Source organism: Metopolophium dirhodum, chromosome 5 (assembly GCF_019925205.1).
Source record: "Metopolophium dirhodum isolate CAU chromosome 5, ASM1992520v1, whole genome shotgun sequence".
In the NCBI taxonomy this organism is placed as follows: Eukaryota; Metazoa; Arthropoda; class Insecta; order Hemiptera; family Aphididae; genus Metopolophium; species Metopolophium dirhodum.
Window position 1 is genome coordinate 1,670,990 of NC_083564.1, and position 15,823 is coordinate 1,686,812.

The following is a 15,823-nucleotide window of genomic DNA, read 5'->3' on the forward strand; positions in this document are numbered from 1 at the left end:
CAAGTCATATATATACAGAGATGGACGCCACATCGAGAACTGTCGTATGCCAACAGTATTATGCCAATAACGAGGGTCGATCCATAGTAGATGTTCTGGATTTGGCAGTTGACCCCAAGAACACAGCCGCGGTCGAGACATCGTTACTGCACAGCGGACACGACGCAGAGAAGAGAACGCGGTCATCACCGGAATTGAGAATAATCAACTCAACCGTATACCAGCAGGACGATACAGAGATGGACGCCACATCGAGAACTGTCGTATGCCAACAGTCGTATGCAAATAACGAGGGTCGGTCCATAGTAGATGTTCTGGATTTGGCAGTTGACCCCAAGAACACAGCCGCGGTCGAGACATCGTTACTGCACAGCGGACACGCCGCAGAGAAGAGAACGCGGTCGTCACCGGAATTGAGAATAATAAAGTCACCCGTATACCAGCAGGACGTAGTTATAATTGCACCATCATCGGAGCCTGCTGCAACTTTTTGTGTGACATCAAAGACGGACGCACCCGGGCAAATCTCATTGATTGACGCGCTGGACCTGGCCGTCGATCGTAGGATCACTCCCACGCCTGTCCTGCAGCTACCGATACGGCGGCGCGAACATTTCCGGTCGTCTTCTGAGCTGCAAATCCAGTCGCCCGTGTACGGTGGCGTGAAGTCTGACCCGCCGGTACCCGCGGAATTCCCGGAAAACCCTGCAGCGCGGTCTGTTGGTCGGCGGAAGTCTGCCTGGAAGAGAACGAAAAAATTCGTTTGGAAATCCTTGGTGAACGTGGCACGCAGGGTTTGCTTTTGTCAAACCTTCGTGGACATAGAATAATGTTCGCCAAGTTTTCCCCTACCATCACCGTTGTACGCCACAGTGGTACCTGCAGCAGTTTCCGCCGTCAGCCGCTCGTCAACCTGCAGTTTTTGGCGTACCACATGATGGTGCCAGGCCGGTCAAAACGCACCACCTGTTGTTTCCGCCGGACAATTCGTCCGACACCGTTAAAACTAGTAATTTATTATTGTGCGCGTTCGCCAGTCCATCCGACGTTTTTCGCCCCCGCTTTTAGGTCCGTTCGCGCACGCTGTTTTTCGCATACGTACTTTGTATTACATTGTACTCTGCCGTTCTCCGCCGAGTGTTTAGTTTGTCGGGCTCCGTCAGTTCTTCGAATAAATATTAAATTGTATTACTTCTCGGCGCCTGATTTTTTTTATATGTTAGTTTTGTACAGCTTTCGGCTCCTTTTCGCTTCGTTTTTTCTTGCAGCTGAGTCAGCGTCTTTATGTTCCTGTTGCAGCCCTCTCAAACCACGTTGTATACCTATGTGATTTAGTGAATATCGTTTAGTAATTATCGTTCATTGCAATATTGCATTATAGTTTGCCCTCACTAAAAACTAAATGTGTAGTTCGACTGTCGTGTAAGTCGATCAATTATTCATGTTTATTCTGGACGACGAGCCTAGCTTTATATATTATTATCACGGTCCATTAGAAATTATGTTTTATTGTGTATTGTTATATGGGACTACTGTCTAAAAATTATGAATTGTTATATTATGAGACTGCTGTCTAAAAACCATGTATTATATGAAACTGCGCATTATGATTCTTCACATTATGTATTATTAAATGAGACTGTTGTCTAAAAAATTATGTACCTATTGTTATATTATGAGACTGCTGTCTAAAAACCATGTATTATATGAGACTGCGCATTATTATTCTACACATTATGTATTATTAAATGAGACTGTTGTCTAAAATTATGTATCATTGTATTAAACTGTTGTAAATATATATTAATTAGCCATGAATTTATTATTGTTTATTTGTTTATGGTAATACGCACAAAGTTTTGTATTTCGTTTTGTGTAGCTAGCGCCCTAGCGGGTACATCATATTATTATACCACGGTATAAGTACTGGCATTGACTTTTTATTGATTTGTTTTTTTTTTTTATTAAAGAAGATTTTTATTATATTATGTTATTAACAAAAAATGATACAAAGTATTAAGGGAAATAATAAAAATTACCTACACCTTTAAGCTAAGCTTGTGGTGGATGAAGCGAGTCACGTGATTGAATTAAACTACACAATTAAATAAATGATAATACGAATAATAAGAACAAAAGAAAAAATATACAAATGTTTCTTATACTAGATTTTGTAATACCGAATCATAAACATAATCACTGACTTATTTCAACAAAAATAAAACATTTCTTGATGTTGGTATTATCAATAAAAATATTTCTTTTCACATCCATTAGCAAAGATTTAAAATTAACAGGACCCAGATAGTTCACGAACTTTTGTCCAAAACTCGTTTTTGTATATTCCACTTTAATATTAAATTATCTTACTTCCCCGATGGGCTTATTATTTTGTTCCAATAAAGAAACAACACATTACGTGTGCGCTCATATCGATATGCAATAATTGAAGTAAATAAAACAGTAAGTTCATTATTCGTATATTATTATATGACTGAACTGGACGCCCACGTGAGAACTCCAAAATTCCAGCAGTCTTATAATGCCATTGAAAGTCGATCTACAGCGAACGCTGGATTTCACCGTCGTTAAATAAACGTTGAATTCAAAGCGTACCTACTGTATGTAGTGGTAGGTAGCAACCTACTGTAATTTTATTATTATTTATTTTTGTATATTTAATAACACCTTCGCCGAGCCGACAGTGAGATGCCTGCTGGATATACACACGCACACCGTGCATTCACATCGATCAAAAAATATTTCAGGTAATGACTAATGTTTGGTGTGAATTGTTAAGTTAATTGTAGTACAAGATTATAACTTCATCTGAATATGATGGGTACCTATAATAATAATAATAAAATCAAAAATTAGTATTATATATCAAGTAGTCAAGGTTAGGTAGGTAGGTCGTTCAAAAAATGAATTAAAATGATAAAATATTTCACTTCGCCACGCCACTGACTGTACACAACGTAATATGCGTATAATCCTATAATATTGAATGTATTATATAGGCACAGCAGCATATAATTAAATTGTTTTAACATATATATTATATAATATTAAGACATAAGTTTTCTGTAACTTTTGCGGTTTTATTTAAAAATGTTGTAGTATATTTTTTTACACAATTTAAACTGAAGTATATATCTGAATTAAATACCTAGCCTTATAAACACTTGAAAGTTCAGATAAAAATATTTTCTATTGGCATCATGATGGACTATTAATTGAACTATTTGTGCAGTTCAGCGAAAATGTAAATTATTTTTTTTTTATTGATCTTGAGCCCGGCAGCTGAGGCCATTAGCTATTTTTTAGTTTTTACTGTAGGATATTAAGTCGATAGGGGGAGGAACACGTATGTGTTTAGTTTGGCAGAATTTTTGATTGGGCACCCGTAGGTATCTGCCATGCCCGGGTGTGGGATGGCGACAATTGTTCTCCGGACACCGTGACTTGTCCGAAGAAAAACGCCGCCCATGGCCTAGGAATCGAACTCGGGTCGACTGCGTCGCAGCCGACCCCTTAGTCCGCTCGGCCACTCCGTCCCCCGTAAATTATTATGATAGTTTAAAAGCATAAATTATGTGTTCAATATTAATTGTTGTTGAATCAATAAAAATTTTAGAGTACGGAAGACGACAAAAACATTGGTTACTATTATACCTAACCGATGAAAAAAATTCTTGAAACATCGGTAAGTCTTACATAGTAAGATTAATATTATTTCAATATAAGCCACGTGTATAACTGCCTCGTACGTGTCTATACTTGCACCCTAATTTGCATTGGTTCATAACCGATCAAATTAATTCAAATAAACAGATGAATATAAAAAAGGTGTAATATATTACAGAGGACAAACAAACAAATATTCATTTCATAGTATGTACATATTATAGGTATATTATATTATAATATTGATACATTATATTTTTGCATGTATATACACGCACGATACACGTTATGTTCGTGTCACCGTGACATTTACGGTTTTTTATGTTTACAAATTACATAATATTATATCGTCTGTACGATATTTATATAAAAAATGCGATCTAAATATTGTAAAAATGAAAAGAATCAGTGGCGTTAGGAGTTGTTGTTGCGGTCGTCTCTCGTCCGTTGTCGCGTGGAGACTGCTGTGCGGTGGTCATCTTAGTTCGGAACGTCCTTTACAGGTAAGCCGGAGCGGCGTACGGGTAGTAACCGTAAGGAGAGGCCCCGTATGGCGACGCGGCGTAAGGAGAGGCCACGTAAGGAGCCGCGGCGACGTAAGGTGCGGCCGCGTAAGGCGAAGCGACGTATGGTGCCGCGGCGTATGGAGCGGCGGCCACGTACGGAGCGGCCGGTACGACCGGGGTGGCTACGCTGTGGGCCACGCTGTGTGACGTGAACGAGCTAGCGTATGGCGTAGCAACGGCCACTGGAGCGATGGCGGCGGCGGGCACGAGTTCAGTTGGTTTGGCAGAAGCGGTCATCATGGCGGACGCGAAAACTGCAACGGCGGCTAATGTCTGCGCCAAACACAAAGTACAAAAATCATAAGTGTTCATTTGTGTTCTAAGAGAACGTGTAAATATGTATAATAACGTGGTTTGTAAATTCAACAATATTATTATTTATTATGACATTGTCGTCCGATTCACCGTGGTTTGTTTAAGGGATTCGGTATAGGCAACTTTTACGCGAATTGCGTAAGAAAAACTAGGAAATCGAAGAATGTAGAACCTCCGAACAACAGAACAACATTATTATTTATTAAGGCAGAAATGTTTGTCATTTAAACACATGATATGATGTGTGTGCCTATTATACCGTGTAACGATCGAGTGGATTGCTACTATTTTGTAACGGTCACAATTCAAAAAATTATTTATACTCGACTACTCGAGTGTGTCACACCTCACAATGAACAAAAGATGAGCTCTGCACACCCGCACATATACATCATATTTCTAACGTCATCAAATTGTATTATTATTTTCTCAAAAATGGCATAATTTAACGCTCATGAAATTTAAAATGTTGTTCCTATAAATTGATTATTTAGTTTCCAGATACAATTATTGATGTATGTGTTTGAAAAGCACCACTCATCGTAAATTAATTTTTTCCTTTGATAATATAAGAAGCGAATTAAATTCACACAATGTGTAAAAACTGTAATGAATCAACAGGCTTGATATGTCTAAATGTCAATAAAAATTATTTATCCGGTCAAAAAACTTAAAAAAAGATTCGTAAGTTTTTATTATAGCTAAAAAATTAACAATACATAGGCATCATGGTTAATTTTTATAAGCAAATTTAAATTCAAATTTCGTCAAAACCACAGTTAATTTGTAGTTCAAAACTTATAAAATATTAAATTTGTATAAGCTAAGACTAGAAAATTTAATACAAGGTCTTTCATACAAGTAGTTCATACTTTTACTGAAAAATTACAGATAATTTTAGGAAAATTGGTATGCAAATACAATGTTTTTTTCAAAAATGAATTCATTCTGGTAAGACGTATATGCAATTTACGTCTTGTTTACTATAGTTGACAGTTGAAACTTGATAAATATTTTTTTTTTAAAGTAATAATAATACGGGTAATGGGGGGGGGGGGCTTCAGCCCGTTAGCCCCCCCCCCCTGTGGATGCCACTGCGTTATAGGATTATAAATAAATAATTGCAGCTGTTAAATACTCGTACTTACGATTTTCGTGATGGCGATCATTTTTGGTTTTTATTTGGTTTGGTAGGTTGATGAGTTGAAGGAAGTCGATATTGTTTTACAAGCTGTTATGCGAATGATATTTGTATCGAGACGGACTTGCGCTTATATACGGACCGATGACACTTAAGTGTCCCAATCCTATTATACTACATGCTATAATTGTAAAACGTAAGGTGCGTCGTCCTGGCACCCGTAAATCGTCAAAACCCTCTCTAACATATCTCATTTTTTTGTACCAGATTTGTACCCATTTGAACCCTTCATAAAAAAATTTGAACCCCTCTCCCTTTTACGCAAAATCAAATCTCCCGTCCGGGTGCTGTAACGACGTCGTCCTGGCACCCGGAACCACCAGAAGTCAACCGATCGATTTCGGACCTATCTCATTTTTTTGTACCCGATTTGTACCCATTTGAACCCTCCATAAAAAAATTTGTACCCCTCTCCCTTTTACGCAAAATCAAATCTCCCGTCCGGGTGCTGTAACGACGTCGTCCTGGCACCCGGAACCACCAGAAGTCAACCGATCGATTTCGGACCTATCTCATTTTTTTGTACCCGATTTGTACCCATTTGAACCCTCTATAAAAAAATTTGTATCCCTCTCCCTTTTACGCAAAATCAAATCTCCCGTCCGGGTGCTGTAACGACGTCGTCCTGGCACCCGGAACCACCAGAAGTCAACCGATCGATTTCGGACCTATCTCATTTTTTTGTACCCGATTTGTACCCATTTGAACCCTCCATAAAAAATTTGTACCCCTCTCCCTTTTACGCAAAATCAAATCTCCCGTCCGGGTGCTGTAACGACGTCGTCCTGGCACCCGGAACCACCAGAAGTCAACCGATCGATTTCGGACCTATCTCATTTTTTTGTACCCGATTTGTACCCATTTGAACCCTCCATAAAAAATTTGTACCCCTCTCCCTTTTACGCAAAATCAAATCTCCCGTCCGGGTGCTGTAACGACGTCGTCCTGGCACCCGGAACCACCAGAAGTCAACCGATCGATTTCGGCCCTATCTCATTTTTTTGTACCCGATTTGTACCCATTTGAACTCTCCATAAAAAAATTTGTACCCCTCTCCCTTTTACGCAAAACCAAATCCCGTGTCAGTGTGCTGTAAAACGGTCATACTGGCACAATAAAGACTATTGTGCGCTTGCCCCCCCCCCCCCCTGAGAAATATTTCTGCGGACGGCCTTGCTTGGTGTTTTTAAAAATCTTTGTTTTTCGGTTTACCTAAATGTTCCTCCTTACACATGGATGGTAGTAGCTAGGTAATTACATTATATTACCATTGCATACGAGTATATAAGTATGTATATTGTTATTTGACAAAATCACTTTGTTGTATTTTACTGAATGAAATGTTTAATTCTTAAGCTTAAAACAATATCACGTTTTGCTACAGCATTAATGGCTTAAAAAATAAATTACAATTTTTTAGTGATACCTATAAGTTATTTGGATCTATATAACTATTCTTAAAAACCTCTACTTAGTATTCTCTATTCTTAACGAATATTAATTAAAAATGTATATAATATATATTATTTTCATCATGGCAAAACGAGTGAATAACATAGTGTTTTTTTAAATCGCTGTAAAAACATAACTGATTATATTTACTGATATATATTAACTGATATATTTTATATAGCAGTTTTGGAGGGCGATAAGAAGAACTGATAACTGATAAGGTGACACAAAAAAATTTTTACGATGTGTTGAAAAAACCGAATTTATGGTAAGTAAAATTAAAAAAATACGGCCATCTCAGGGAAATTACCAGAACTAGTATTTTTTTTTACGAAAAATTATTGTATTGTAAGGACCAACATTTATAAAATCTTTTGCAATATACTGGACCAATAATTTATTTACCACAAATAATTTAAATGATTTTAACTTAAAAAATAAAACATTTTAAATTTTAAGCCATTCAAGTAATAGTTTTAGATGCACTTCTTAATGATGTATTTAAAACTAAAATCTGTGGTCAATATTTCTAAGTTTCAGGTTTAGAATAAATAATATATTGTTAATAATAACATGTATGAATTATTTATTTACAAATCTAAATTAGGTTAGAACAAGTGTAAAAGAACAATATTTAATTTACAATATACTAAAACTACCTAACAATATTATACAATTTTAATTTTTAATATTTGTTACAATCAAAACTTAATATCATGTACGGGGTACTAGGTACGGAAAAAATACAATGGATCAAATGTGATAATGTACTGATAATTCAAAATTGTAATATAATGATTATAAAATGATAAAGAAATTTACTTTATCATAGATTTTAACTTATGGATTAAATGTATATACTAAAATATCTACATTTTACATTCTACATTTTATAAATTTCCAAAATAATAAGAACCTGGTTGTTTATTTGATATCTTGAACTATAAAAATAAATTATATAAGAAAAACGATTCTGAGCTAAAATGGTCAGTCAGCCTAAGATATTACTAAGTATATTTAATGATATTAACGTGAATAATGTAATTTATATATAACCTATTTACCTATGTGGAATCTTGTTTTACATTTTTAATCCTTAGCTATAAAAGTAGAACATTTTATACATTTTTAACTACAAAATAATTATTAAATTTTAAATGTGATAAATTTTGTCAACATTTGAACTCTAATGCTTATAAAAAAAAATGTTGACAATGTATTTTTAATATTTTTCAAGTGTTATTGTAACAATATATCAGGAGCCTAGCATTAAATTTTCACGCTTATTTACCAAACAAATAATGTTTTATTGACATTCATATAACAAAATCCTAAAAAAGTTAGAAACTGAGTATATCTGTAAACAGCTCAAAACCAGTCAAATTATTTTTAGAATTTTTTCATGAATAGAAAAGGCTAATTTAAATATTCAGTGAAAATTTCATGTATTTACGACAATTTGTTTTAGAATAACACCAAAAGCCAAAATCGATTTTGTCAAAAACCGTTATGCGTAAAATTCCCGTTTTCCCTTAAATTTTATTATGTTTTTCCGGAGGCTTTTGAAAACTATTGTGATTTTTAAATTTTGACCTCCCAAAAGTACCAACTAGATTCACATCCCCATCGAACAAGATACTGAAGATGAAAATAAAAAGCATTATTTTGACTAATAATCGTTTACATAGAAAAAAATTAAAAAAAAAAAAATAATAAAAAACACATCATTGTAAAACCAATAGAGTCTAAAATCCGCTCAGAATCTAAAATGAAATAATAATGGACTAGTATTAAACTGTTTTAAAGCGGGTTAGTGACCCATTGATACAAAAATAGGTAAGTGAGCAAATAAGTTCAGAATTCAAAAAGCTCTAAGGTGAGTAAAAGTAACATACAATTATACAAAAGTACAAAACCGAGGAATTCTCTGCTGTATTCGTGTATAGTAGGTACCAAGTACCAGATCTTTTGAATGTGAGTCCATTGATAAAATCATAGTCTATATTATAGGTTATATACACTGAAAAAAAATTATGAACTAAGTCTTTCCATCAGTTATGTTTTTACAGCGATTTAAAAAAACACTATGTTATTCACTCATTTTGCCATGATGAAAAAAGCAACTTTATGTAGCAAAACGTGATATTGTTTTAAACTTAAGAATTAAACATTTCATTCAGTAAAATACAACAAAGTGATTTTGTCAAATAACAATATACATACTTATATACTCGTATACAATGGTAATATAATGTAATTACCTAGCTACTACCATCCATGTGTAAGGAGGAACATTTAGGTAAACCGAAAAACACCAAGCAAGGCTGTCCGCAGAAATATTTCTCAGGGGGGGGGGGGGCAAGCGCACAATAGTCTTTATTGTGCCAGTATGACCGTTTTACAGCACACTGACACGGGATTTGGTTTTGCGTAAAAGGGAGAGGGGTACAAATTTTTTTATGGAGAGTTCAAATGGGTACAAATCGGGTACAAAAAAATGAGATAGGGCCGAAATCGATCGGTTGACTTTTCTGGTGGTTCCGGGTGCCAGGACGACGTCGTTAAAGCACCCGGACGGGAGATTTGATTTTGCGTAAAAGGGAGAGGGGTACAAATTTTTTTATGGAGGGTTCAAATGGGTACAAATCGGGTACAAAAAAATGAGATATGTTAGGGAGGGTTTTGAGTGTTTTGACGATTTACGGGTGCCAGGACGACGCACCTTAAAACGTAGCACTGCTATCGAACGACGCGCTCCTGGTGGCAGAATAACCGTGCGACTTATGTCGGGCTCATAGACCTATAAAAGAATATTTATATCTTTTATAGGTCTATCATGGTCGGGCTACTTTATGAACGGGCGGCTATATGAGTTTGGTCTCCTTATCTCTAATCTTCGTGGCAACAAGCTAACAATTACCATAGATAGTATTATATTATCTATGACAATTATTACTCGTATAGATCCATAGATAATAAAGATATGAATAGGACATAATGGTCCTATCAGCGGTCTTCGAGGGGAACAATTTAGGCCAAATAAAGTATACCTAGTATGTCGAGTATCGACTATCAATCACGGTTATGGATAAAGGAGCCGCCTCAATTGCCTTCCCCTCCAGAAACGCGGCCTCAAATATATTTAACACAGCCGTGGCCTATCCATATCTTTATTAGTTATGTATAGATCACGATTAAAGATATACAGGTTGCACATCGCCCTATAATAAACGGCTTTCAGATTGACTTATAAAGTGACTATAAAAATCAGCTGTTAACAATTAACTAGTGGGGTGCTTGATGTCAACACTCGACCATATTATGTGTCGACATTTAGAACTAATTTTACACCTGTGTATCTATAACCGGTTAATTGTAATACTGACGCTTGGAGCACAACTTACTGGTTAATTATTGGTAGTCATTTCGTATTTCACCTCATCAGTAGTCGATGTGCAACCTGTATAATGTCTTTAATCGTGGTATAGAGTAAAATTGATATCCACGGACTAAGATATTATATCTTAGTCCGTGCAGATATCGAAACTACAGTATACTAATATAGTAATATACTATACATATTGCTCACGGATTAATCCGTGATATTAATTAAAGCAATTTCAATAAGCCAAAACACGTTCTTCAGTTCACACATCAGTACTTCATAGACTTCAAAGTTCAAAATTCGAACACAATGCCGGGTCATGACAAAGATACTAATATCACCATGACACCATAACAAAAATTACTTTGTCCATGATATAACTAACTCAGTTATATCATGACTTTGTTCATAGCGCGGACTATAGAGTATAGAGAGCCAAGAGGAAATTCTATAGCGGAAAACGTTTTGCAGAACAAACGCCAACGTTTGAACTTTGAAACGTTGAAAAGGTAGAAATTCGTGAGCGCTTGGTTTAGTGCAGTATTTTGTTTAACCGCGGTCGTGGTGTATGACAAAAAGTGAATCGTGATAGTAACACCAAAGAATAACCAGAAGGGGCTGCAGCGCTGCACTCGCTGAGCATCACGATTAAAGATGGTAAATTACGATTAAAGGTACTATCTATATAGCCGTGCTGACCACTCAAAAATCAGCTGTTTAATTTGATGGAATATCAGTGGATCCATGAATATAACAAAAATGTAAAATTCTTTCTGTCTGGTCACACTGATTTGCTGTTTACATTCTTACTTTGCAACAGTAAGTTACTTACAAGTTTGTTAGGATCACGGACTAGAATATAGTATCTTAGTCCGGCGTGGTTAGGATAAAGTTAATTGCCTCTGTTCGGAATAACAGTCTATCAAGAAACAAAGAATAATGGGAATTGTCTTTCTACTGGCTATGCTGATATTCCAACAGGTGTTGCAAATCTGTGCCCCATAAGAACCATGAACTAATATATATATATATATATATATATCTTAGTTCATGATAAGAACCCATGTTAAACTCAAAAGGACAGGTGCTCCTTCTGGTTATTCTGTGGTAATGAATAGTGATAACGATCGGCAAAAGTCATGGACACATACATAAACTCATGACAAATTAAATTAAATTAAATTACATTTGTCATGCATAGACTTAAGTCTCTCTAAGTCTCTCTCTATGGATTTATAATAACTAGATACCCGACTTCATCTTATCAATGACGCTTGCAGACATTTACAACTTGGGAAATGTTTACTAATCGTTAGAAAGGTAATATCACTGTGAAGGCAGTACCACAGTGAAACTACTATAATACTATATTGCTTATTACTATAATAATAAAATTAATTCTTCATGAAATGAAAATGCTTGGTTTTTAACTGTATAACTATTTAACTGTATTTCCAATAATGTTTACTTATAATAATACCTTTTAATATATTTGAAATAAAATTATTTTGTTTTATTTATGACAATTTTTATGATACTATAGTATTAAATTTAAATTAATAATATTTTTAGAACATCAATTGAAAGTATATGTATAATTAATTAGGTACACGGAATGTATTAAAATAATTCTACAATTAGAAAATCAAGTTAGTGAAATGATTATTAAAAGTTTATGAGAACAAAAAAGAAGAACATCCTCTAAATAAAAATTAGTAATATTAATAAATTATTTACCTATTTATTATATATTTTTTTAGAATTTAAAAATGGAAAAAATGTCTTTATTTGAGTCTTTTAATATGAATACAAACAACAAACAAGTAAATGATGATAATTATAACAATATGATGGATTTATTGAATGAATTATCAGAACTACCGAGGATGCCCAGTCCATAAGGAATTTCAATCTACTCTACAATCAAAAAAAAACTTTAACCCTCAATCAAATCATGTTCCCCCAACATCTGTAAACGCTACTTCAATTTCAGCCTCAAACTTCCCCAAAACTTACGCCCAAGCTACCACCGATAACACAAACAATCCAACCAATCCTACAACACATCCAGACATATCCCTCAAACTTTCATCTTTTCTCGAAGAACTAAAAAACCTAATCTGTCCCCTAATCTCTCTACTAACCACTGTTATCAATAAACTTATAGTTTCTAAAGATGATAAATAATCACGAAACTATTCTCCACCCGTTATCCATCCTTCTTTGGAATGCAAACGGCCTATTGCAACAAAAAAATGAATTAAAAGCTTTTCTTACTGTAAACAACATAGATATACTTCTAATTAGTGAATCCCACCTCACCACACACTCAAATTTTCATATTCCCTGCTACTCAACATACCACTGCGATCACCCCGATGGTACTGCGCATGCTGGTTCTGCATTAATAATAAAAACTAACATTAGTCACTCAGTACTTCCACAATTCCAAACTACATCCATTCAAGCTACTAATATAGAAATTTCAATAAACCATGTACCCACTACAATCTCGTCTGTTTACTGTCCACCGGGTCACGCTAACAAAATAACCGACAATGATTTCACTCAGTACTTCAAATCCCTCGGTAACACATTTTTATCCGGAGGTGACTTCAATTCCAAACATAATTTATGGGGATCTAGAGTATCCAATACTAGAGGCCTTTCACTACACAGATCACTACTTTCTAACAACCTAAAATTCTTATCTCCTCCTGACCCAACGTATTGGCCATCACACTCCAACAGAGTTCCCGACATTCTTGATTTTTTCATTCATACTCTCCCAAATAACTTCAACTATAATATTGCCAATCTCGCAGACCTCTCGTCTGATCACACCCCTATCCTATTAACTTTAAATAATCAATTGGTCTCACTGAAAAAATTCCCCACTCTCACCCCAGGGATAACCGATTGGAAAAAATTCTCCCGCATCGTTGAAAACAATATATCTCTAAACATTTCTTTAAAATCTACTGAAGAGATAGACTCTGCTGTCTCAACCTTCACCACGTTGATAAAAAACGCCGCCCTTGACTCATCAACCTCCTTACCCTCCAATCGCAATAAAAATTTTCTCCCTGATCACCTCTCAAAACTGCTTGTTGAAAAACGCCGAGCCAGAAACCGATGGCACCACACCCACCTCCCCAGTGACAAAAGTCGCTACAACAATATTGCGTGCTCCCTTAAAAACCTTCTACGTATTCACAACACAGAAACATACCAAAGATATTTAAATTCTCTATCGAACTCAAACAATTCTATTTGGAAAGCTACTAAACAAATCCTAAATAAGAATAAAGTAATACCACCAATTAGATATCCTGACAGATCCTTCGCAAAGACCAACCTAGAAAAATCAAACCTGTTTGCCTCTCTCCTAGAAAATAATTTCTCTCCTCATCCCGACGTTAACAACATCGATCACACATCCTTTATTGAAAAATCTCTAACCAATTGCCTTCCTATGTCGCTACCCACAAAACATACCTCCCCCAGCGAAATCCAATTTATTATCAGTAAATTATCAAACAAAAAATCTCCAGGTCACGACCTCATAACAAATCAAATTATTAAACATTTGCCTAAGAAAGCCATTCTTCTCTTAACCTTTATCTTCAACTCAATTCTTCGTCTCTCCCACATTCCTCATTCATGGAAACACTCCATAATTATTCTAATTCCAAAACCAGATAAACCTCCTGACCTGCCTTCTTCTTATCGTCCTATCAGCCTTTTACCCTCATTCTCAAAAATTCTAGAAAAGATTATACTAAAGCGAATAAATCCTTTATTAGCAAGCCATAATATAATCCCCCACACTCAATTCGGTTTCAAAAATAAACATTCGTCACTCCATCAAGTCCACAGAATAATCGACATAATTGCACAAACTCTCGAAAACAAACAGTACTCCACTGGCGTCTTTCTCGACGTAGCTCAGGCGTTCGACCGCGTTTGGCACGAAGGCCTACTATATAAAATACGATTTCTACCAGCCCCCCTGTTTTTAACCATAAAATCTTTCCTTCATAACCGATCCTTCGTCGTTCGCTGCGAAGACGAACTCTCACAAATCCACTACATAAAAGCTGGCGTCCCCCAGGGAAGCATTCTAGCACCTACTCTTTACAATATATTTACCTCCGACATTCCTCACTTTGAGAACACCACTCTTGCTACTTTCGCAGATGACACAGGCATAATATCGACTAATGTTGACCTAACCATAGCATCCGAAAATCTACAATCCCATCTCAATGAACTACAAAATTGGTTCAACTTGTGGAGAATCAAAATAAATCCAAATAAATCTACCCACATAACCTTTACTCTACGTCCAGACCATAGTCCCCCCATGACCCTCAATAACGTCACGATTCCCAAAGCACATGCCACCCGTTACCTCGGAGTCCATCTCGACAGTAAACTCACTTGGGCAGTTCACATAAAAACAAAAAGGAAATCACTTAACTTTAAACTCCACAAAATGAAACACCTTCTCAAATCAAATCTCCCTCTCTACACAAAACTCCTAATCTATAAACAAATTCTCCGCCCTTCAATGACTTACGGAATACAGTTATGGGGCACATCCAAAAAATCCAACATTCAAAAATTCCAAGCCTTCCAATCAATTTGTCTTCGTCTCCTCACAAACGCACCCTGGTACGTGACCAACCTCACACTCCACTCTGACCTTAAAATCCCATACATAAGCACCCTAGCCTCCCTCTACTATAAATTATTTCACAATAACACAGTCAACCATCCAAATCCATTCATTTCCAATCTCTCATCCGTCACTCTCCCCGATAACCCTCCACGTCGTCTAAAGCGAAATTGGCCCAGGGACCTCCTCAACCAATAATAGTAAAATAAAAAAAAAAAAAAAAAAAAATCATCAATTAAAAGTCTAAAATTGAAGTAGTGTTGTTTGGACACTCCCTTCTATCAAGCCGTCCAGTTTTGTATATAAATCATCAATATTACTTATTGTATAGTTAATACAGATTGTATATATTTTCTTTAATAAAATAAAAAAAAAAAAAAAAAAAAAAAAAAAAAAAAAAAAAGATCCATAGATAATAAAGATATGAATAGGACATAATGGTCCTATCAGCGGTCTTCGAGGGGAACAATTTAGGCCAAATAAAGTATACCTAGTATGTCGAGTATCGACTATCAATCACGGTTATGGATAAAGGA

The 15,823-nt window shown here is 35.6% G+C and overlaps 1 protein-coding gene across 1 annotated transcript; it reads right to left on the reverse strand.

Moving 5' to 3' along the window:
- Window positions 1-3,978: 3,978 nt before the first annotated feature.
- On the reverse strand, window positions 3,979-4,580 carry LOC132945213 (cuticle protein 16.5-like). Its single transcript, XM_061014888.1, has one exon. It carries the CDS (start codon window positions 4,563-4,565, stop codon window positions 4,185-4,187), a length of 381 nt encoding a protein of 126 aa, XP_060870871.1. The 5' UTR covers window positions 4,566-4,580; the 3' UTR covers window positions 3,979-4,184.
- Window positions 4,581-15,823: the final 11,243 nt, after the last annotated feature.